This window comes from Delphinus delphis, chromosome 19 (assembly GCF_949987515.2).
Source record: "Delphinus delphis chromosome 19, mDelDel1.2, whole genome shotgun sequence".
In the NCBI taxonomy this organism is placed as follows: Eukaryota; Metazoa; Chordata; class Mammalia; order Artiodactyla; family Delphinidae; genus Delphinus; species Delphinus delphis.
The window spans coordinates 8946004-8970606 of record NC_082701.1 but is presented as its reverse complement, the minus strand read 5'-3'; the positions used below and the strand labels follow the sequence as shown (position 1 = coordinate 8970606).

General features: G+C 55.1%; 1 protein-coding gene across 2 annotated transcripts in view; it reads right to left on the bottom strand.

Annotated features, from left to right (window-relative positions):
• SEPTIN9 (septin 9) overlaps nt 1-24603 on the bottom strand; it is a 164815-nt gene that overhangs the window by 101369 nt on the left and 38843 nt on the right. Inside the window, exon 1 of one of the 2 annotated variants that reach the window (XM_059997170.1) lies at nt 3055-3489. The exons of the other annotated variant lie outside the window; for it this stretch is intronic. Within the exon in view, the coding sequence (XP_059853153.1) occupies nt 3055-3109 (55 nt within the window). The 5' untranslated portion in view covers nt 3110-3489. Of the gene's footprint in view, nt 1-3054; nt 3490-24603 lie in introns of those variants that run through there. 2 annotated transcript variants of the gene reach the window in all.

The following is a 24603-nucleotide window of genomic DNA, read 5'->3' as shown; positions in this document are numbered from 1 at the left end:
AAGACAGGCTGAATCCCCGTGCCACCTCGGTGATGGGATGAAGCTTAAAGATCTCGCCCTCAATTCTCCAGGGTGGGGAAGGGGATGGGCAGGAATAATGGGACGAAAAGAGAAGAGCGTTCCTCAGGGAAGGGGGTGGATGTGCCCGGGATGTGGGGCATCAGCAGAATTTAACGGTGGGCGCCCGCTCCATCCCCCCCACATGCATATCCACCCGGGGCAGCTATCTGTCTGCCCTGCAGGGCACGCTGCTCCAGCCTGGATACTGCCGTCGCCCCAAACCTCCAGGAAACACCCCATCAGAGCCCGTCGACCCCCGCTGCAGGATTCCAGTCTGCTCAGACGTACTGTCATCCCCAGCAACGCCGTGGCTCAGAACTCGCCCGGCTTTGGTGGTGGCCCCTGGGGCCTCCATCCTTCGGCCATCGACACGTGCTTCGAGACGGGGCCAAGTCCGCCAGCCTCAGGAACTATCGGGACTTTGACCCTACCTCGCGGAAACTGAGACGCGGAGTGGGCAGCCCGGGCCGAGGCCCCCCACTGGCCCCAGAGAAACAGACCAGCACTTCGGCTCCGAACTCAACCACTCCGGCTGCCTCCCCAGGACGGTCCGGGCTCCCGGGGGATGGGCACACCTGGGCCTCCGTGGCCTCACCGTCCGACTGTGGCAAGCTGGCCCCTCTTTATGTCCCAGTCCTAACGGACCAGCTCATTCCGGCCTCCCCCGCTTCTGTCGCTGCCTGAACGCGCTCCTCCTTCTGCTGCAGTCAGACTGTGTCTCCTCCACACGACCTTCCTCTGCCCTGGCTCTGCCAGCCTGTATCACCCACTGCTGCTCTGGGTCAGACACTCGCCTCCTTTCCTGATCGCTCCTTCCCACGTCTCTCTGTTTGAGGCTATCAGCCCCAAAACCCAACTCCACTCCAAGTTCCTGGGGCTCTTAGGGAGGCCGCCTTTCTGGTCCCTAAGCTGGCCGTGCGGAGCCCGCGCGCACACACACACACACACACACACGCATGCCCAGGTACACTGGGGGGCTCTAACTCTCCTGTCTTCAGAGCACAACGGCTCTCCAGGGCACACAACGGAGAGGCTGACACACAGGGAACCGGGGGGGTCCGAGGCCGCGCTCCCTAAGAGTGAGAAACCTCCCCCTGAAGGCACAGGGCTGCCAACTGCTGCACCAGGACAGTCTCAATGAGGCCATTGTCTCCAGCTAAATGACAGCCTGGAGAAGCCGCCTGGGAAGCAGCCGCAGAGGCCACCAGCGGCTCCAGATGGGGCACTTCGGGGCGAGGATGGAGTCCCACGCGGGGCCGGGAGGGAGGGGCACTAACTACCTACGTGGCACGAACTGTGACAGACCACACAACCCCCAAACCTCCTCCTGCCGATCCTGCTTCAGGGCTCCCATCTCATCCCCTGAAACCCCAGAAAGCTCCGCTTCCAGGTCAGGGACCGCAGGCCAGCCTAACTCCCACAGGCCACAGGAGAAAAGCACACACAGCGCGGAACCTGAAGGCGGCAGCAGTCTCCAGATGGGCCAGTTCTCCCGCTCGGACACTCAGGAGATGAAAGGCCCCTGAGGAGCTGCGGGAGGGCTGCTGGGGGCAAGCAGAAGGCGAAACAGAAGGAAGGAGACTCGGGGAACATGCTGGGTATGAGCATGCGCCCCAAGAGGTCCCGATGTTCGGGTACAAGCCATCACAGCTCTGCAGACCCACACTCCCCTTGTTCAGTGCCCAGTGTCAGAGTCGGAAAAGTGCTCCAACCACAGAGCCAGTCCCCAGCAGACCATCCCTCGCACAGGGCAAGCCGGCCACTTGACCCCACCCCCTCCTGTCTCTCCACCCCCTGCTAAGCCAGTCCAGGCCCAGCCCAGAATCACCGCCTCTGGGGCTCTGCTGGGGGCGCAGCCAAGCTCTGGTCCCGGAGAAGTGCCCCGCGCAGATGGGGCTGACCTCCGGTGGGCCACGTGCATGGCTGGGCTCTGGACCCCCAGAAGATCCCAGTCTTGATTCTGCCCTTGGGGGAAGGGCACCTCCCCGCAAGGCCTGGCACCTGGACGCCTGTTAACTCCTTTCGACCCAGCCTTCCCAAGGCCAGGTCCACCAGAGGGCTCTGCCCAAGGCTGCCTGGGAGCCCCTCCGAGGGGCGGGGGCTCCAGATCCCAGCAGAGGCAGACCCGCCCCTCAGAAATCCGGCCCCTAAGTGCTGGAGACTATTGTGTGAGCTTCCCTTCCGACCGCTTTATTTACTCCCCAAGACGCAGGACGCAGAGCCACAGGCAGTCACGAGGACGCACGAAAGCCACACACACGAGCCCAGGACCGGGATGCCCTACCGCACCCGGCGGGAGAAGCCCCCCAAGTCTCTCAACACTTTGTAAACCCAGGAGGGGGGAGGGGACCAAAACGCGCTCCCAACCAGCAAGCAGGCCCCTCCTCCCTCCACAGCCGGACTCCGGGAGGACGAGGAGGATGTCCCCAGGCCCGGATGGGGGCCGATGGGACGCCCTCCTCTACAGTCGCCGCGGCCTGGGCCGTGTCCACTCGGGTCCCTGCCCAGCCCGGATTCGGCTCAGCCCCGGCTCCGAAACTGGTGTGGGGGAGGGGGCTGTCCTGCGGGCGGGACGCGGGGGCGGGTAGCGAACTCCCCCAACCCGCCGCGGGGCCAGGGCCCCGAGGCCGACGGGGAGCGCGGGAGGGATAGGACTGAGCGACAGCTGAGAGGGAAACCGCGCGCCAGGGCCGTTTGAGGAAGCCCCGCGAACCCTCGAGGAGACTGTCGTCGCTCGGCAAACACAAACAACAATAAAAGGAAGGAAACCCAGCGGCAGCGCGCAGGGCGAGCGCAGGGGCCAGCGAGGGCGCGCGGTCCCCGTGTCCCCCTAACGGGGTGCTCCACGGAGGCGACGCGGGCGCGGGGCGGGGGGCGCGGCGGGAGGGCACCCCATCGGGGTCCTCCCTCCCCGTCCGCGCCCCCGTCTCGCCTGAGGTCCGCCCCGAGGGGCCCCCGAGCACGCCCGCGGCGCGGTGGCCGGCCGGCACCCACCTTCGAAGTCCGAAATGATCCCGTCCAGCTGCGCGTTGACCGCGGGGTCGGACATGGTGGCTCGCGGGCGGCGCGACGCGCGGAGGGCGGCGGCAATGAAGCGCCCCGGCCGGCACGGGCCCTGCGCGCTGGCTGGGGGGCCGCGCCCGCGCTCCCGCCGTGTAGAGCTGGCCGCCGGAGCCCCTCGGCCCCCGGGCTCGGCTGAATGAATGGGGGAGGCGGGCGGGCGCCGGCGCTCCCTGCTCCCCGCGCCGCCGCCCCGCCCCGCCCCCGCCTCCCGGGCGGATCAGGTTCCCGCACCCGCGGCCCGGCCTCCACTTCTCGCACTGGCTGCTCCGCCCGCCTGTCAAGGTTGGGCCTGGGGGGCTGGGACCCGAGCGGCCGCCGCGGGGACAGGCCGAGTCCCGGGCGCCCGACCCGAGAGCCCCCCTTCTACCCGCCTGGCCCGCGCCCAGGGGACGGCGACGGACGCGGCCCCGGCGCCCTCCCCCCCCGACGCCCCGCTGAGGCCAGATGTGGGCGGATGTGGAGGTCGGGCGGCGGCGCGGGGGCGGCGCCGAGGGGGGAAGAGATTCCTCCCCTTCCCTGGGGCGCAGGGTTCCTTCTGCGGGAGGTTTTATTTACGCAGCCAAACAAAGTTCGCCGCCGCCTTCCCGCGCGCAGCGCCTCCAAGGGTTAAGCGCTCGGACTGGCGGCCGGCAGGAGCCCAGCCTGTTGGCCAAGAGCCGAGGGGCGAGCGCCAGTCACGTGACCCGGGGCGGGGAGGGGGGCGCCAAATCCCACCCTCTTGGGGCACCTCTCCAGCTGCTCCCTACCCCCAGCCCACCGCCCCCGAGGTCGCTGCTGCACCCTCGGGGGCGGTGTCAGAAAAGGCACTGGCCCACCGGGGACGCGGGGCAGGGACGGAACACCCTTGTCAGAACCGCCAGGGACACGTGCCACTCCAACGCTGCACAACAAGGGGCTTCCTGAAGGCAGAGCGTAGACCCCGTGTTCTCCCTGGTAAGGCGCAGATATTTCAAAGTATCTGAAGGGAGGCGTTGGGGGAGGGGACGGGGAGCAAGGGGCCTGCCGGTGAGGCTCGGCCCCATCTGGCCCACACCTCAGGCCTGGCCTTGCCCTCCCGGCCAGTTAATTTCTGCCCTTCTCCGTACATTCGACAAACATTGATCAAGCCCTATTACCTACAAGGCAGTCAGGTCCCAAGGGCTGGGGACAAAAGGATGGGCTGGAACTTGAAGAGCAGCCAGGAAGGGCCCTCCAGGTCTGGCACCAACAATGGGGGGAGGGGGTCTCTTCCAATCCCCCCAGCCAGTTAGGCACTCCTGCCTATCCTCCCATTTTCTTAGACCCAGGGCCTCTGCCCCAAGTCGGGGGCCTGTGTGAGAACAGCAGGGAAAGACGCTCTCTGAGCTGGTGGGCAATTCGGCAATACGGTGCCCTCCGGGTGGCATGCGAGTGCCCGAGAGCTCGTCCTGGGTCTCAGACTGGTCACTGCCACTCCCCTCCCAGCCCCCACGCCCCCAGTTCTGAAAGATCCCAAAGGCGCAGGGGATGCTGAGGCCTGACCGCCATCCCGGTTAATCAGGGCCTCTTGCGGAGAGTGCAATGCGCTGGGCATGAGATTTCTTAAGTTGATGAAATCGAGTCCTTCCTTTTTAAGAAAAGCAGTCTCTCCCTCCCCCATGCTTTGGATATTTTGAACTATTTTCAACCAAGTGAGTTTGTGGACAAGGAACTGCAAAACCACAGACATTTCAGATGTGCACACACCCTCTGCCTGGGAGCTGGGGTTTCAGAAATGGAGTCGCCACTGTCATCAATAGCACCCCGGGTGGCTTCCACACCAGCCCGGGGCATTTCTTGTCTGAAAACCAGCACCTGGGCCCACCCGACAGTCCAATCTTCTGGCCACCTGCCCACCCAGTATTTGGGGGTTTGGTGGTCCACTGCCTCTAAGAAACAGCCTAATGCCATAACCCCCTGGGAAGATGCTGGGTCTCAGAGACAGGACAGCATCCAGCCTGGGCCACAGCATTACTCTCCAGTGTGTTTATAAAAAGCACCTGGTGAGCGTAGACACACCCATGCGATTGTTCTTCCAGGGCGCTGGCCTGGAGTTCTACCACATTCGAATAGGTTGGCTTATTGTGCATTATTCACTTCCATTCACAGTGGAGCTAAACATACTTAAGCTTATCTCCTCAGGGAGCCCAGCCAGGGTGCATGCCTCACCAAAATGCTCCCCCATGGGAACCCAAAGGACAATGGCAGGAGGGAGCGGACCTCCGAGGCCAGAACGTTGGCAGGACTGTGCTCCAGACCCCGTCCAGTCCATCCCCCTGCCTGCCTCTGGCCCCCCTTCACTTAACCACTGAGGCTGCCGTTGCCAGGCCTAGACACCTCCAGGTAAGGAGATTCCCCCCTGTTCCCTGAGGAAACCGACCCCGGCACTTGGCCACACTCCCAGCCAGGAAGTTCACCCTTGTATCTAACCAACCGCTCTAATTGTACATCATTTATTTCCTCTTTTTTTCTGTCCTCAGAGGAGATGGGAAACAGCTGGGCACCACCCTTCGAGTAATAATTACCTCCTCCAAACTCGAAGACAATCCAGTTGCTCCTTGGCCTTCTCTTCCTCAGCTTAAATCATCTGTCCCCGGCCCTTTAATCATCCCCCATCCTTTGATCACTTCTGATGACTGTGTCCAAAGTGAGGCTCCAGGACTTTAATAAGGCCTGATCCCTGTAGGATGGGGAGGGTGCCCTGACCCCCTGTCCCAGGGCATGAGCAGTCAGGGCCGGGGTCTGGACAGACAATCCTGGGAGGGGCGCTGGGCAGATAAAAGCAGCAGCAGCAGCAGAAGAGGGAAGAAGATGAGCTTAAATTTGGCGAGAGCAAAAGAACTGCAATGCGTCCAAATTCTGGGATGGTGCGCTCTCCCAAGGCCACGGGGGAAGGCAAGACCGTTTGTAGGCCTGGCCCAAGGGGAAGGTGTGATCAGGGGGACATCAGAGGGGCCACCTACCTCACAGGTCCACCATGAGACATGTAGTGGGGTGCATGGTGGGCCCCCCAAAAGATATGTCCATTCCGAACCTCAGAATGAGACCTGACTTGGTGTAAGGATCTTTGCAGACGAATGAAGCTAAGGGTCTTGAGACAAGATCACCCTGGATTAGAGTGAGCCCTGAATCCAATGACCAGCGTCCTTATAGAGACCAAAAAGGAGAAGACACAGAGGCGCAGAGAAAAGGGCCTCGTGAAATCAGAGGCAGGGATGGGAGTGACGCAGCCACAAATCAAGTAACACTTGGGACCCCAGAAGCTGGAAGCAGCAGGACGCTTCCCCAGAGCCTTCGGAGACAGCTTGCCCTGCTGACACCTTGAGTTCAGGCTCCTGGTCTCCAACTGAGGGAGAATAATTTTTTGTCCTGTTAAGCCCCTCCCAGTTTGTGGTTCTTTGTTACGGCAGCCCCAGGACCCTCCTACAGACCTTAAATTCCCATCTGAATCATCCCTTCAGGCCAAAGCTGCCTCTCCCAAAGATGTCTCATAAGCCCCAAATCCTGCAGTCGGCAGTGAACGCTGGCCAGCAGGTGGCAGTCCCGAGGGGGCTCGGGGGCACTCAGACAGCAAGTTTTCATCAGAAAAGCTGGAGGCCAGGGCTGGGTGAGAAATGTATAAATATGAAGCCTTTCTGGAGATGGAAGGAGCAGGCCTGAAGGGAAACCCCACAGGTCCAGCCCAGGTGGAGTGACCCTTGCAAAGCATGGGGAGAACGGGAGGAGGAAGTAGATGGGCGGAAACAGCCATTTGGCTCACCCATCAGTACCCCTGACCCCACGCTCCAGGGGGGTGGCATGGGGAGCAGAGGGAGGATGGTGGCTCTTTGCCCAGCAAAACCAGGCCTTTGGACCGGACACCCCATGCAGTGGACCATCTGGCTCCTCTGGGGTATGGGCCATATGGTCTCAGCTCTACGTGCACCTAGCGCCCCGCAGGGCCTCCCTGAGCCCCAGAGCCTCGGGTCCATCAGCTGCTGAGCCTTCCACAGCCCTCAAGCCCCTTCAGCCCACCATCTCGGTAAACGGCACCAGCATCTACCTAGCCGCTCAAGCCAAATATCAAGGCGTCACCCTCGAGTTCTCCCTTTCCCTCCCCGCCACGTCCAAGCCATCAGGAAGTGTCTGCCTCAAATATCCGTGGATCAGTCTACGTCCCTCCTCAAGTTCCCCCTCTCCAGCCCACCCCCTCTGCCAGAGGTATGCTGCCTAAGGTTTAACAACCGGCAAAACAACTCTTCCTGATGTGTGGCATTGGCCTATTTCTGTGGTGTTAAGTATTCCCATCTTGGCCAGTTTGGGGCTACCAATGAGACACCGTTGAAACTGGGGCTGGATATCGTTTATATGTGGAATCTAAAAAATGGTACAAATGAACTTATTTACAAAACAGAAATAGAATTACAGATGTAGAAAACAAACTTATGGTTACTGCGGGAAGGGTGGGGAGGGATAAATTGGGAGATTGGGATTGACATATACACACTACTATATATAAAATAGGTAACTATTAAGGACCCACTGTATAGCACAGGGAACTCTACTCAATACTCTGTAATGACCTGTACGGAAAAAGAATCTAAAAAAGAGTGGATGTGTGTATATGTATAACCAAACCACTTTGCTGTACACCTGAGACGAACACAATGTAAATCAACTATACTCCAATAAAAATTAATTAAAAAGAAACTGGGGCTGGGAAGAGATTGCAGTAGCTGCCGTTATACAGTGTTTCTACCATAGAGATACAGCAGAGATGAAGAACTCGAGAACAAAGATGACCCGTTCATCTATCGTTGGACATTTAGGTTGTTTCCCTGTCCTGGCTATTGTAAATAGTGCTGCAGTGAACACTGGGGCACATGTGTCCTTTTGAATTATGGTTTTCTCAGGGTATATGCCCAGTGGTGGGATTGCTGGGTTATATGGTAGTTCTATTTCTAGTTTTTTAAGGAACCTCCATACTGTTCTCCATGGTGGCTGTATCAGCATTGCCACCGATGGTGCAAAAGGGTTCCCTTGTCTTCACACCCTCTCCAGCATTTATTGTTTGTAGATTTTTTGATGATGGCCATTCTGACCAGTGTGAGGCGATACCTCATTGTAGTTTTGATTTGCATTTCTCTAATAGTAATGTTGAACATCTTTTCAAGTGCCTCTTGGCCCTCTGTATGTCTTCTTTGGTGAAATGTCTATTTAGGTCTTCTGCCCGTTTTTTAATTGGGTTGTTTGTTTTTTTGATATTGAGTTCCATGAGCTGTTTGTGTTTTGGAAATTAATCCTTTGTCCGTTGCTTCATTTGCAAATATTTTCTCCTATTATGAGGGTTGTCTTCGTCTTGTTTATGGTTTCCTTTGCTGTGCAAAAGCTTTTAAGTTTAATTAGGTCCCATTTGTTTATTTTTGGTTTTATTTTCATTACTCTAGGAGGTGGGTGAAAAAAGATCTTGCTGTGGTTTATGACAAAGAGTGTTTTTCCTATGTTTTCCTGTAAGGGTTTTATAGTGTCCGGTCTTAAATTTAGGTCTTTAATCCATCTGGAGTTAAGATGTGATACGTATATACGATGGAATATTACTCAGCCATAAAAAGGAACAAAATTGGGCCATTTGTAGAGATGTGGATGGACCTAGAGTCTGTCATACAGAGTGAAGTAAGCCAGCAAGAGAAAAATAAATATATATTAACGCATATATGTGGAATCTAGAAAAATGGTACAGATGAACCTCTTTGTAGGGCAGAAATAGAGACACAGATGTAGAGAACAGACATGTGGACACAGAGGGGGAAGGGGAGGGTGGGACGAATTGGGAGATTAGGTTTGACATAAATACACTACCATGTATAAAACAGATAGCTAGTGGGAACCTGCTATACAGCACTGGGAGCTCAGCTCGGTGCTCTGTGACGACCTAGATGGGTGGGATGTGTGTGTGGGGGGAAGGAGGTCCAAGAGGGAGGGGATATAGGTATACATATAGCTGATTCACTTCATTGTACAGCAGAACCTAACAGAACATTGTAAAGCAATTTTACTCCAATAAATAAATAAATAATAAATTAACTCAAAAAGAAAAAAAGACAAAGATGATGGTTAAATGTAGTAAGATACTTCGGAAGGGGTGAGCTCTGTGTATTATCTTTGTTCTTAATATAATTACTTGTAAGTAATTTAATTCATACCATATACATCTACGATTTAATTTTATAATTTTTTCTAATAGAGCGATGCATTTTTATTGTGGTAAAATATATATAATATAAAATGTGGGGCTTCCCTGGTGGCGCAGTGGTTGAGAGTCCGCCTGCCGATGCAGGGGATGCGAGTTCGTGCCCCGGTCCAGGAGGATCCCACATGCCGTGGAGCGGCTGGACCCGTGAGCCATGGCTGCTGAGCCTGCGCATCCGGAGCCTGTGCTCCGCAGCGGGAGAGGCCACAACAGTGAGAGGCCAGCGTACCGCAAAAAAAAAAAAAAAAAAATCTACCATTTCAAACGCCTTTAAGTGTACAGTTCAGTGGCCCTAAGTGCATTCACGCTGTTGTGCAACCATCACCCCCGTCCATTTCCAAAACTGTCTTCATCATCCCAAACGGAAACTCTACTCTCATTAAACAGTAACTCCCCATTTCCCCCTCCTCGCCTCAGGCCCTGGCAACCACCATGCTACTTGCTGTCTCTACAAATTTGACTACACAAGGTACCTCATGTAAGGTGGAATCGTAATATTTGTCCTTGTGTCTGGCGTATTCCATTTAGTGTAATGTCTTCAACTGTTGTTATTCTAGGTACACATGTTTTGGCGTGTGTCAGAAACTCCTTTTTATAGGCTGAATGGTATTCCATTGTACGCACGTACCATATTTTGTTTATCCATTCATCCATCGATGGGCACTTGGGATGCTTCCACCTTCTGGCTATTGTGGATAATGCTGCTACGAGCATGGGCGTACAAACATGTCTCTGAGTCTCTGCACTTAATTCTTTTGGGGGTATACTCAGAGATGGAATTGCTGGATTGTACGATAATTCCACAGAATTTAATTTTAAATAATTTATTTTCGAGCGTATGTTTTTCATAAAACATACATTGTATGAAATGGAAATCACGTCTTTTATATTGTATACACTTAATATATAATTAAAATTTTAATAATGACTGTGCTTAACAACTGGCTCGTGCCCTGCCGTGGCCCCCTCTCCCCTGCATTCCTGCAAATCCTCCCAACTGACCTGCTTGTTCTGCTCTCACTTCCCTTCGCCCTAGAAATCACGGCGAGGCTTTAAAAGTGGGATCAGACTACGTCACCTCCCACAGCTTAAGGGTCGAGTGCAGATTCCTTACCGAGGTCGCCAAGGTCCCAGGTGCCTGGCCTCTACCCGCCGCTGCAGCCTCACCTATTCACTCGGCGCCCCCGGCCTCCTCCTGCATAGCTGTCCTCTCTGCCTGGACGGCCTCCCCCAGGTCTTGCCCTTGATGGCTCCCTGCCTGTCTTTTCCGTTTAAATATCAGAGCGCCCACCCCAGGGCCCCCCAGGAGACCCCTTAGCCAGTTGCTTCCTTGCCTCCAGGCCTGCAATGGAGACTCCCTGAGACTCCCCTGAGGCCCTGTTAGAGCCTGTGGAATGACAGAGTTCATTCAGTTCCCTTTGCGGGATGGCAGGGTCACGGGGACTCCTGACAGGGAACTGGCCCAAAGGGGCAGAGGGCCCTTTGGGACTCCCCTGGACTCCCTGCGCTCCTGCCAGCCTCACACAGACCAGCCCAGCCCCAGCCCCAGCATTCAGGGTGACAGGCAGGGGCGTTGCCTGTACTGGACCAGGCCTCCAGGACCCGTGTCCCTTTTATCACCCTGTGAAATCAGCAGCGACCATGCTTCAGACCACTGAGTCTCTCAGGCAGCCTGATTTTGAATCTTCCCTTGAAGCCCGTCTGGGTACGGCTGACATTTAACCGGTGCGTAGGCTACAAAACACCCTTACGCCATCTGCCTGGCTGCTTAAATGCAGCCAGAAGGTTTCACTTCAAAGGGGAATGCCGTGCTCTTAGCACGTGATCAATCTGTTCCCCAAACTTCCCAGTTCTCGCTCCAGCCTGCTCTGCTCGGAACATTTACAGCAAACTCTGACCACAGCGGCCTGGCCCTTATCTTGGAGGCAGGGGACTTTTTAAACAAAATCTTTCTCTTCTAAATCATGCTTTTGAGCCACCAAAGGAAGCTCCTGGCCTTCGGGCCCCAAGCCAACAGGCTTCCCCACCCCCACGAGCCGGAGCCCTCGACTCCAGTGGACAGACGCTCAGGCCTGAATCAGCTGCAGTTTCCCTGCGTCCTAGGACAGCATGACCAGGGGGGCAGCACTGCCCACCCCTCCCATCTTTCAGATTCGCTGCAAACTTTACTGTGATGATATTAAACCCTACGGGACCCTGGGAGCCAGGGCAGGGGGAAGCGGCCCCTAACACGGAAGGCAGAAGGACAGGGCGGAAATTAGGACCCTGCAAGATGACCACTCACCAGCTGAACTCCGGCTGTGGCTTTGGAGACTCAGTTGTTTATTCGTGCGGCCAATGGGCTTTTGATTGGCAAATTCGGCTGCTGTCTGGGACTCTGGTTTGGTGAGTGATCACCCAGATACGATGGGGGAGGAGGAAGTCTCTTCTTTTGATGACTCATGTTTTATTCCTGATTATTCCCTCTTTACACAGTCCCACAACCCTCCGTTCCCACTCCAAGCCCCCTAGACAGGGCTTTGGAATGGATTGAAGTCCCCAACTTCCTAGCAACCAGTAGAGGCTGGAGGTACAGAGATGGGGTGGCGGACGCTCAGCCTCCCACACCCCCCAGCTGATGGGAAATTCCCCCGGGCCCTCCCGATGGCTCTGCAAAGTCACACGAGGGGCCCCAGGGGAGTGGCCGGCCTGGTACCGACCCAGCCTCAAAGCAGCGAGTGACTGTGCCAGGCTGTGGACCCGTCACCCCCAAGGCTGCCAGGAGACTTGGCCAGGGCACCTTCCCGGGGGACAGGACATTCCCAGGTCCCCAGGGGCCATCACTGTCCTGGTCTCTTCGCCACTTTTCTCAAGCAGGCACCCTGCTCCGAGGGCTCGAAAGCTGAAGGCCGCTTGCCACTGCTGCAGTGTGGGGACGAGGCTGAGTCACCAGCCTGCCCTAGTTCCACATCAGCGGGAACAACGGGATCTGAGCGGGATCTAAGCAGAGAAGAGGGGACAACAGTGCCTCTGTGGCCACGCTTAAAGCACCGCAGTGACCAAGGCTACGTTGTCCCCAGGGAGCTGCCAGCCGGCCTGGCCCCTTGGACTGCGGCCACATGCTCTGACAATGCCCCAGCCCATTGCCAGGAGCGGTGGCCGGTCAGCATGGAAAGGGCAGGGAAACAGGTTCCCTCCCCGCCTCTTCTGCACACTTCAGAAGTGTCTTCAAGGCTTATCTTGCAACCACAGACCCTGCTGGAATCCCCTCCAATGCCTGCCCCCTAAATGCTCATCGACCTACCCTTGCAAACCTCCAGTGACGGGGAGCTCAGTACCGATCAATGCTGCTCACTCTATCTTTAGCCAGTTTGGGCTATTTAAAAGAGTGGGGTTGGGGGAGGGAAGGAATGAATTAAAGTCTGCCTGACCACAGCTTTTGCCCATGGAAGAGATATCTACTTTACTTTTCTCCAGAATACAAAAGTGAAAAGGAGATGTAGGGGCATGGACTACAGTCTTGGGAACAGACAGCTCCGCGTGGGAGGGAGGGAGGAAGAGCGGGGCGTGCTGGCGGGGCCCCTCCCGACAATCTGGTATTGCTTTTCTGGATAATGAACTCTCCTACCCCAAGTGCTGCTAGAGCCAGCCAGCAGCCAACCAACCTCAATGGACCGTTTGTCCCTCATGTGAAGTGACCTCCGGGACGTAATGGGTTTCCTATTAACTCACCCGCCTCTGCTCTTCCCCTCTCCCCCTCCAGCATGAGTCACTCGCCTAGATGACTCGGCCCGGGGTTTGTCAGTTCTGGCTGGGCCGTGTGAGGGGAGACACAGAGGACAAAGGCTGTCCAGCCGGAGGCCAGTGGCCCGGGGTTCACACAGCTTCCCGGGGACTGTCTATACCCCGGGCCCCCGAAGCCAGGGGTAGGTCCCTCTGTGCCTCCCTGGTGCCTGGGGACCCTGGCAGCCATGCCCCTTCCCATCTGCGGACAGACCGTCTTCCGGCAGACTGCTGCAGGCAGGGAGCTGAGAGGTTAACTCACGTGGGAACCGGCCACAGTGATCAGGAGCAAGAATGCCGAGGCTGCTGAGCGCCGGTTACCACCCTTCCCACCTCTGAGAAGCAGGTCTGGGGGTTTGTGTCCTGGCTTTTCTTAACCTAAACACACAGGTTCTCTCACCCACTCAGCCCTAGGCTCTGGGGAGGGAGACTCCAAGCTGGCCTCCCTGCCCGGGGTCTTGGTTCCCCCCAAGCTGAAGCCTTTCTAAAATGCAAATGTGACCAGCGACCCTCCAGATACAGTGGGAGCCCGGCAGGGCTGACAACCAGGCCTCCACCTCCGGCGGCCACCCCTGCCTCTGTTCATGCCCAGTTGCTCCCGGTTCCTGGACACACCGGGCGTCATAGCTCTGCGACTGTCCGACTCTGTTCCCTCAGCCTGGCAGGCCCCTCCCGCCCTCCTCGACCTGGCTTATTCTCAGTCCTTCTGCAGGTGCCTCCCTGGCATTTCTAGGGAGCTTCCCTGGAACCCCTGGGTGGGGGGGACTCCCTTCTAGGCCCTACCGTGGGTTTTCCCAGTGGCCAGGTCAGCCTCTGACCCAGACCATTCGCTGGAGGGGGAAGCCAGGCAGCGGGGATCAGGAGGTGGGCTTCCCGGAGCAGAGAATCAGCACCAGGGAGTGACACTGCAGGGCAGGAAGCGAGACGGGGAGCCCCCAGCCCAAGGAGGAAGGAAGCCACGAGCATCGCCCCTCCCACGCCCCAGCGGTCCTGCCAGCCAGATGGGCCACCTTCTCAGCACAGCTGTTCTTCAGCAGAGAGAAACTTCTCCCCTTCGGGAACAGGGTGGGGACATTCCAGATGGGGCCTCGTCTGGTCAACAGGGACCATGGAGTCTGGGTCTCCGTGGCTCCTTCCATCCACGTGGCCACGGACCTGGCTCTGCCCAAGTGAGCACGCATCTGGAGCTGCACGGCCCAAAGGGCAGGGCAGGGAATCTGCCTGGTTAGCTGAAGCCGCCACACAAATGGAGAATAGACCTGCTCACAGGTCCAAGTGGAGACTCTGGTACCCGGGGCATCACTTCCAAGGAGGTGAACGAAGACATTCTAGGCCAGTGAATCACCAAATTGCACATCTGGGCAGGCCGTGGGCCCATCCCCCTACCACTGGAGAAAAGGAAACTGACGCAGCTTACATATGGTGCATGTGGTCTTCTGGGTCAGCAGGGTGTGCAACCCAGCAGCTGAGAGGTTTGACCACTTGATTGTGAATAATCTAGAACATTTATCCAGGAGAAAGTCCAGCATTGTCCAATTGGTGACCTAAAATCTCAGAACATATGTCCTCTTTCTGCAGAACCATGTCACTTTCCTAGCGCCGCCCTCTCATCCCATCTGCCGCCGAAGCGTCAGTCGTCCAGAACACGACACAGCAACGACCGTTGTTAATCCTACAGGTCTCCCAAGTCTCCCCCGTTTGTCACCACACCTTTAGTTCTCAGCAGGAACTGACGTTCAGAATGGTGACCCCAAGACAAAGCAAGATCTTCCAAGGAGGGCTCAGCAGGAACCCTCATAAAAACAGAAATCAGTACTCAACTTTCAGCAAGATTTTTGTTAAGAAAGGTTGAAAGACCAGGCTGAAACAGTGGCGTGCTCATAAATGTTTAACAACCTGCTCCGGTGGACGAGGGAAAGAGTGATTTATAACATTTGCCAATTGCCGTGATGTCAATACTCCCACCATGGCTGAGTTCAGGCTACCAACATGACCTCCCTGAGCACAGAGTTGGCAAGAGATGTGCACACCACTAGCTGAAACTCTCAGATCATCACTACAGCTTATTCTTTCTTCTTGGGAGGGTGAGAAGTCTAGGAAGCCCTTTGCTAGGCAGAACAGCAACAGCAAATAGGGTTCAACCAGCAGGCCAACCCAATCAATGGCCCACCATCATGATGTGAGGGAGGTTTCTGAGGCTGCCTCAGTGCTCGGGGAGAAAGAATGCGATGATAATTGACTGATGATGTCTGCCCCAGCCTCAGCATGGGAGATTGATGCATGTATTTGCCACTTGCCATTCCTAAGACATTTCTCTTGCCTCTAAAGTTCAGTGCAAAGGTCACCTCCTTGGCGAACTCTTTCCCAGTCTCACCTTTTTCCTGAGTAATCCCTACTGCAGAATTTACTACCACTCTGTACATACAAAGGGAGTTACTGGTGTGTGTGGCACAGACCCTAATTGCTCCCCCAGCATCTGACCTCCCTTTCTTCTACTGTAACAAAAGTTTCAGTTGGCACATGGCTTCCCAGCTAAAGAATACATTTCCCAGCCACCCCTGCTGCTAGGAGTGGTCATGTAACGAGGTTCTGGCCATCGGGAGGGGAGCTGAAATGTTTTAACTTTTAAGGTACTCCTGCCCCTTCCTCTCCCCCTGGCTGGAGTGCAGATGTGATTGCAGGAGCTGAAGCAACCATCTTATTTCATGAGGTGCAGGCTGTTTGTTGGGGATGGCAGAGCAGCAAAGGAGGAACAAACTGTGTCCCTGCTGCTCTGGGCCACCATGACTGCTTACAGTTGGATTAGGAAGTGGAAGAGAAATGAACTTCTCTCCTGCTTAAGCCTCTGTTGTGTCAGTCTTTGTTATGCAGCCAGACGGCACCCTGACTGAAAAGGCATGTGCCCATCATCCCAACAATCTGGGCAGGAGAGGGCAGGGCAAGGCTCTTAGCATTATGCACTGAGCCCCTAGCGGAGTCTCATACGATAAGCGTAGTTAAAGCAAGACGAACAGTCTAGTTCACCCAAGGTTTGTTTTGTTGGCTTGTTCTGGTACTTGAAACTGGAACATGAAGATCTGAGGACGTACACTAGCTAACATAAAGCAGAGAGGACACCCAATAAACATGTGCCCAGAGTAGGCTGGGACTGCTCCAGGGAGTTAGATGTTGGGATAGATCTTGAAAGCCACCTACACAGTCAGACGCGTGCTGGACAGAACACAGCAGCAAAGGAAGAAAGGAACCAGCCACGTCAGGAACAAAGCACGTGCCCAGAACATCAGGAGGTGCTGAGCCTGGGCTCCGGCCAGACGGTGGGTGCAGACTCAGGGCGGCCATTCCCCAGGCCATGAGATAGAGGGCAAGTTACTTCACCTCTCCGAGCTCCCAGTGACTATGTTAAGAACAACAATACCTAGATTGAAAGGATTCGTGATCATAAGTGGAAAGTGTCTGACATAAAACAAGAGCTTGGTCAGTGTAGCTCTTATTATCTATAACATACGGTTTAACCCCCTTTCTTTTTTATGGGTGTGAAAACTGGACCTAGAGAGGCAGAGTGGTTTGCTGAGGGTCACACAGCTGTTACTGACAGAGGCAGGATTAGAACCCAGAGTCCCTACTCCTCCTGCAGTGCCCTTGCTGTGTAAGATGTTGTCCTGGATGAGTATAAAGACTAGGTAATCGGTGAGAAATTCTGAAAGTGAGACTGGAGGGGGAGAAAAAGATGGAGGGGGAATAAGAACAAGAGGAAAAACAGGAGGAGGACCTTTTCTGAAAGCCGGCCCTCTCCTACATTCATTATCTCCTTGAATCGTCATGAACCCCCAGGAGGTAGGCTCCCCAGTACCCCGTTTCTGCACAGGAGCGGAGGTGCAGGGAGGATGGGGGCCTGCTGAGGCTGCCAGGTACCAGTAGAGCCTCTGGGACATGGGCTCCACCTGTCCGACTCCCACATCCATCCGTGTGGACCTAAAAAGGCTCCAGGGCAGCAGGGGCCATGGCTTTGAGCCCCTGCAGGAGGTCCTAAAGGCCAGGGAGAGCAGACTGGAGGCCAGGCCAGGTGCAAGGTCCCCGCAATGCTCCGGAGAAGCTGGAGGGGTGAGGGGGTGTGGTGGGTGCTCAGAGTGTCTGTGCAGCAGAGGGATAACCGGGCCGAGAGGCAGCACGGCTTCTCCCAAACGATCCACGGCGGGCAGCCGGCACTCCAGTCCCCCAGGATGGGGGTCCTTGTTCACGGCAGTACTTCTAGGTCTGGAAATGACCTCCACCCTGCAGCGAGGACCCCACCCTGCATTGTTGGAAGATTCAGATGCTGGTTTTCTTCTGAGGATGAAAACTCAGCACCTCGACATGGGAGGAAGCAGCCTGGAGTGCTTCTGAAGGCTCCAGGGACACATCCCTCATTGTGAAGGCCTTTCAGACGCAGCAGCCATTGTGCGTGGGATGCGGGTCTCCACCTACCAGGTAGAAGGAACATGGGGTGGGCACGTGACCCACGAGCCGCCTTCAGGCTCTTTGCACACACTGTGTGACACAAAGGAACAGGCACAGCAGCCAGGACACAAGGCAAGACCCCCCCACTGGCTAGTGTTCCGGAACAGAATCCTGGCAGCCAACCCCCCCCCACCCCCGCCGACGGGGCTGGGGGAGGTCGGGGGATGGGGAGCGTTTGCACAAGCTCTTCGTACACATGCGGCTGACAATCACCCCCACGTCCGTGGCGCGGAGTCTGGCCCAGAGCCCACCAGCATCAGGGCGCTGGTAATCCCCAGCTGCTCTCCTGACGCCACTCGGAGACGCTGTCCAAGGTGGAAAGGAGAGGGTCACTGTTTTCAAGGTCAAACACCCCAAAGGGAAATGCCGAATCGGCGGATGGAGACAGGCACTTGGGCCAAAGCCATCAGCTGTCAGTCACGCAGGGCAACGGGGGAGCACAAACCCATTCATTTGGCACTTTTATTGAGCAACTACGAAGAGCCCAGCAGCCCAGAGCATCCGGGGAACCCAGCTCATGAGAAACATCTCGATCCTTTCCTGGGCCTAATTGTAACAGAAAGAACTGGGCTTTTGGTGTCACACAGACCTAAAGAGGACTCCTGGCTAAACTGTTAGCTGGTGGAGTCCGGGCAAGTTACTCAACGTCTCTGAGCCTCTGTTCCCTCGTAAAACAGTCCCCGTGCCTGCCGCAGCTGGTGTCAGAAATGTGATGTCTGCACACACCCAGCACTGGCCTGGGTCACAGGACTAGATCCATTCCTTGTGGACAAGACTTGTGCTGTGCTCTGCTCCCCGTGGGAGATACTCCAGGGGTGATCTACCCATGGCCGTCCTAAGGCACAGGGAAATCGCAGCAGGAGGCAGGCCAGGCCCCTCAGCTGCTTCTCCCAAAGCCTCCCCCAGAGGAGAAATTATCGCCTCAAGTGCCATTTCCTTCCCTGACAGCTGCCTGGATCCACAAGCAAAGCCCACTGGCCGGGCAGCCGGCTCCATGGTGCAGGAGGGGCTTGCGGGAGTGGGTTTGAACCTGACCAGTGACTTCCAGGGAGGAGGGGGTCGTTCAGCCCTTCCTCCAGCTGGAAGGGAGGCTCCGGGCTGGGCAGAGGCATTTGGAGAAATCCAGTTCCTGGGAGCTGGGCCAGACCAGAGGGACCAGGCTGCCGGAATATCCCTCAGTGCCCGAAGCACGACAGGGCCAAAGAGAGACCCACACACTGACCAGGGCCCTGGCTGGCAGGAGCCCTGCTTCACATCAGAGGAGAAACAGCAACCACTGAGTGAGCGTGTGAGTGTGTATGAGTGTCTATGAATGGGGGGTGGGTGTGGGTAAGGGAGCTACAGAATCTGGGTAAGGCCCTGTACCCCTCTATGCCTCTGTTTCCTCATCTGTAAGATGGGGCTAACACTACCTACTTCCAAGAGCTGTCATGAAATGAAAACGTATTCATATTTATAATATGCTTAGGACAGGGCCTGGCACAAAACCACTGGTCTAGGTTTGCTGAATAAGTAAAAATAAGACACATGTGGGATTTCCCTGGCAGTCCAGGGGTTAGGACTCGCGCTTCCACCGTAGGGGCCGCGGGTTCGATCCCTGGTCGGGGAACTAAGATCCCGCATGCTGCGAGGCGCGGCCAAAAGAAAATAACAAAAGACACGTGTTATTATGTGCTTAGAACAGAGTTGGCATATCCTACACATGCAGAGCTGGCGTTCTTGAATTCTCCCACTTGAACCAGAAGCCATGCTGAGCTCTGTTCTAGGGACCCTTGAACACGAGGGTCTCTACCTAGAGGGATTTGCCTCTATGATTAGAGTCGCCTCAAGCCTCCAAGCGCAGGGGTGCGTGTCTGTTCATATATACGCATGACTCTCTTCACGTGCTTACCCAGAACCCGTCCGACATAGCTCTGAATCATGATGTCGGGGCCAGGCGAGTGGGCCACAGGGCTGAGGCTCCGTTTCCATAGGAACCAGGTGAAGCGAGCTTTTGGTCGGCACAGGAAGCCAAAGAGAAAGAGCAGGCGAGAAAGGGTGGTAGGCTCGAGCCCAGCCTGGTCCCCTGCCCTAAAGACAAAGCAGAGTGCGTGGAGCCTGATGGTGGAGGGCCCTTGTCACAGACATAGTCTCAGTGATATTACACTTTGCAACTCAAGTGCTCATAAAATAACAGACGCCTGGCATTGGCAAGAACCTGAGGTCCCTTGTACTGCAATCCTGAACAATCTGCATACAGTCCCTGTTTGAATACTTCGAGGCATGGGGAACTCACTACTTTGCAGAAGAGCTCGCTCGTCTGTCAGAAAGTGCAACTTGCAAGAAAAACTCCTCTTTAGGTAATGAGTCAAACTCCACTTTCTGTTACCTTCCAAGTATCTGGTTATGGTTTTGTATTTTGGAGGAACTCAAAATAAGCCCTCTCTTTCTTCTACGTGACAACTCTCCAACTATTTGGAGACAGTGACTGTAGCTCTCCTCTTTTCTGCGTCTCCTGTGCAGGCAACCACCAGTCGCCTTCCAGTCCCCTTCTCTGACCCGTCTCAAGCCCTCTCGCCATGCAGGCCCCTCTCCTGGGGCCCTCACTTGTCCATCCACATCCTCCTTCAGGACTGAGCCCTGGAGACGCCCCTCTGTAGGCAGGTCCTGCTGCAGGATGAACTGTGCTCCCCCAAAGATATGTTGGAACCCTACTGCCTGGAACCTGTGAACATGACCTTATTTGGAAATCAGGTCTTCGCAGATGTGGTCAAGATAAGGGCACCCCGAGTTAGGGTGGGGCCCTAAATCCAGTACCTGGTCTCTTTATAAGAGAAAGGAGCGGGTGATTTGGACCCAGAGACACATAGGGGAGAAGGCCATGTGGTGGCAGAGGCAGAGACTATGGTGATGTGGCCCCGGGTCACGGAGCACCAGCAGCCCCCAGGAGCCGGGAAGAGGCATGGGAAGGATCCTCCCTCTGAGCCTCCAGAAGGAATCAACCCTGATTTTGTTTTTTTGTTTGTTTGTTTGTTTGTTTTGCGGTACGCACGCTTCTCACTGTTGTGGCCTCTCCCGCTGCGGAGCACAGGCTCCGGACGCGCAGGCTCAGCGGCCATGGCTCACGGGCCCAGCCGCTCCGCGGCATGTGGGATCTTCCCGGACCGGGGCACGAACCTGCGTCCCCTGCATCGGCAGGCGGACCCTCAACCACTGAGCCACCAGGGAAGCCCTGATTTCGGCTTTTTGAGTCCCTGGATTGTGGTCATTTGTTACGGCAGCCACAGTACCGATCCAGGGCCTGAGCAAGGGTGGCCCAGTTGGCACCGTGTCCCGCGCCCCTCAACCTCTGCAGCCAAAGTCTTCATCCGTCATCTTGTCTCACTGGCAAGATCAAGCGGCCATTCACCCCGAGTTCCGGTCAGCAAGTATCCGTGGATTTTCCCACACCCCCAGTAAAGGCAGCCCAGCCGCTCACTGAGCACCAGCTGTCAGGGGTCTCCCGCCATCCTGGTGCCCCTCATCCGGCTCACTCTGGGCAGCCCAGTGCCCTTCCCGCACCCCGTCTCATCCTGGGGCCCCGGGGTAGGCCCGGAACCTGCATTTTAGCAGGTTTCCCGGGTGACTTCATCAGCCAGCTTGGGGGGCTCTGGACCAGGTGATCTTGGCCCAGGACCCCAGGACAAGGGCCGACCTGGAGTGTGGACCCTCCCGACCTTGAGAGACTCCCTGGGGCACAGGTGGGTCTCCTGAGCCCCCCAGAGCTGGGGCACGCAACGCCAGGACAAGCTCTCAACTGCACCGGACACTTCTGGCAAAATCTCCTCTTCTGAACATAAACTGTCCCCACCCACCCCACTTTCTGTTCCTTTGAATGAACAGCAACAAAAAACATGATTTTGTGCCAAAGGTGGGGCTGAAGTTTCCCAGAGTCCAGTTTCCTGTCAGGCCTAGGTACAACCCGCAGGAGCGCTCCCTGTGTGTGTGTGTGTGTGTGTGTGTGTGAGTCTGTGTGAGTGCACGTGTGTGTGTGTGTGTATGTGTGTGTCCCCCTCCCCATGCAGCCTGGGGAAGGGTGGAGAAGCTCACGGAAATTCTTTCTGGTGTCAGGAAGATGGAAAAACGGAAAATGGGCACATACGTGTGCGCACACACACACGCGCACACACACACACACACCCAGAGGGAAGGCCTTCCTTTCCTTTCGCCTCGAAGGATCTCTGGGCTTGGGAAACAGGACCGGACGTCAGGAATTTGAAGATCTGTCTTGAGCATCCCGGCAACCTCCATGGGTCCTTCTAGGGGTGGAAGGCGTTTCTCCAGTTTCTGCTGCGTCTCCTGTTCCCACCCCACCCTGTTTCCTCCTCCGGGCTCCTTCCATCCCGGGCCGCCTGCTCTGACCGTCACCCTTGCACTTGGCTGTGAACCATTTCCTCTGCACCACGCGCATGCGCACAGCGCTGGGGGGAGCAGAGAGGGAGGCTTTCTCTGCCGAGCGGAGGAAGGGGCTTCTCTTCCTGGTCCCGGGCCTTGTTCGGCCTCTGGCACAACTGCCACGGAGTTAGCAGCCAGCAGGCCCCTTCCCGTGGACCAGCTCTATCCCCCCCTCCCAGTGCCCCCGCACCTAGCCAACACTGGGACACCTGGTCCAAGCGCACTTCCTGTGCGCCAGCTCCAACCTGCACATCCCCTCCGGAAGTTTCTCAGCCACCCAGTAAACTGTTGCTAGAGACCAACTCCATCCACACCCTCCCGCAAGAACTTTTTTGCCACCAGCAGGCCGCAGGTGTCTGTGGCAGCCACAGACTCTCCAACAAGGCCTGAGCCCAAGGTGAAGCAAGGCGGGGATGACACCCCGAGCTCCTCATTTCTCCTCATGTACCTTCCCTCAGCCCCGGAGGGAGTAGCTGCTGCTTTTGTGTGTGCAGTAAAATACCCATAACATAAAAGGCACCATTTTAACAATTGTCAGGTGTACATTCCAGTGGCATCAATACATTCACATTGTTGTGCAACCGTCACCAGCATCCGTCTCCAGAACTCTGTCATCTTACCAGCTGAAGCTCTGTCCCCATTAAACACGAACCCCCCGCCTTCCCGTTCCCCCAGCCCCTGGTGACCACTGTCACGTGCATCTGCTCTGGATCCTGCCCTCCATTCTTTTGGGTATATAACTAGAAGGGGAATCGCTGGATCATGTGGTAATTCTACGTTTAATTTTCTGAGGAACCACCAAACTGTTTTCCATAGAGGCTGCAACATTCGACATTCCCACCAGCAGCACCCAAGGTTTCCAATTTTGCCACATTCTCCCCAACACGTGTTACTTTCTGGCTTTGTTTTTGTTTTTATATAACAGCCGTTCTAATGAGTGTGAGGCGGTATCTCATTGCAGTTTTGATTTGCGTTTCCCTAACGATTAGTGATGTCGAGCATCTTCCCATGTGCCTGTTGCATCTGTATGTCTTCTTTGGAGAAATGTCTGTTGAGGCTCTTTGTCACTTTTTGAATTGGGTTGTTTGGTTTTTTGTAATTGAGTTGTAGAAGTTTTTAATATATTCTGGATATGAATTCCTTATCAGATATATGATTTGCAAATATTTTCTCCCATTCTGTGGGTTGCCTTTGCATTCTGTTCATAGCCATTCTTGAGTCACAGAAGTTTTTAATTTTGATGAAGCTCAATTTACCTATTTTTTATTTTGTTACCTGTGCTTTTCAGTGTCTTATACAAGAAATCACTGCCAGGGACTTCCCTCGTGGCGCAGTGGTTAAGAATCCACCTGCCAATGCAGGGGACACGGGTTCGAGCCCTGGTCTGGGAAGATCCCACATGCCGCGGAGCAGCTAAGCCCGTGCACCACAGCTACTGACCCTGTGCTCTAGAGCCCGCAAGCCACAACTACTGAGCCCACGAGCCACAACTACTGAGCCTGCGTGCCACAACTACTGAAGCCCACGTGCCTAGAGCCCGCGCTCCACAACAAGAGAAGCCACCGCAATGGGAAGCCCCTGCACCGCAACGAAGAATAGCCCCCGCTCGCCGCAACTAGAGAAAGCCCGTGCACAGCAACAAAGACTCAACGCAGCCAAAAATAAATAATAAAGAAAGAAAGAAGAAGAAAAAAGAAAAAAAGAAGTCACTGCCAAATGCAACGTTCCAAAGCTTTCCCCTACGGTTTCTTCTAAAGTAGTTATTTCTCGTCTTTGCTGTTTCTGTGTTCCTCAGAGTCCTCTTTCACCCTTGCAGTAAACACTTTTTACCAGTTAATAATTCGTTATACTTCACTTTGCTGTTCAAATTACTGGTGTGGTTTCTGTTTCCTGCCTGGGCCCCGACTGATACACCAAGTAAGTAGAAGGAAGGAAGTAATGAAGATAAGAGCAGAAATCAAGGAAATGGAAAATAGAAGCAAAATAAAGCCCAAAGTTGGTCCTTTAAAAAGATCTACAGATCAACAAACTCATAGCAAGACTAATAAGAGAGAGAGGAAAAGAAATGAAGACTATAAATCACCAATCTTAGGAATGAAGGGTTCTCCCTAAGAGCCCATGGATATTAAAATGATACTAAATATTATGAACTTTATGTGAATAAATTCAACAACTTACAAGAAACAGACCAATTCCTTCAAAGTACAACTTACCAAAATTGATACAAGAGGAAGTAAAAAACTTGAATGGCTCTCTCTCTCTATTAAATAAATATATATTTAAATTATATTTAATATATTTAATTAAATATTTATTTAATATATTTAATACATTTTTTTTTTTGGCTGTGCTGTGCAGCTTGAGGGATCTCAGCTAATCTACCAGGGATCGAACCTGGGCCCTCAGCAGTGAAAACACTGAGTCCTCAACACTGGACCGCCAGGGAATTCCCTAACACACGTTTTTTAATTAATTTTGTAACTTAAAAAAACACTTTCCAAGAAGAAAACTCTAGGGAAACATGGCTTCCTTGGTGACTTCTATCAAACATTTAAGGAAGGAAATAACACCAATCTTATACG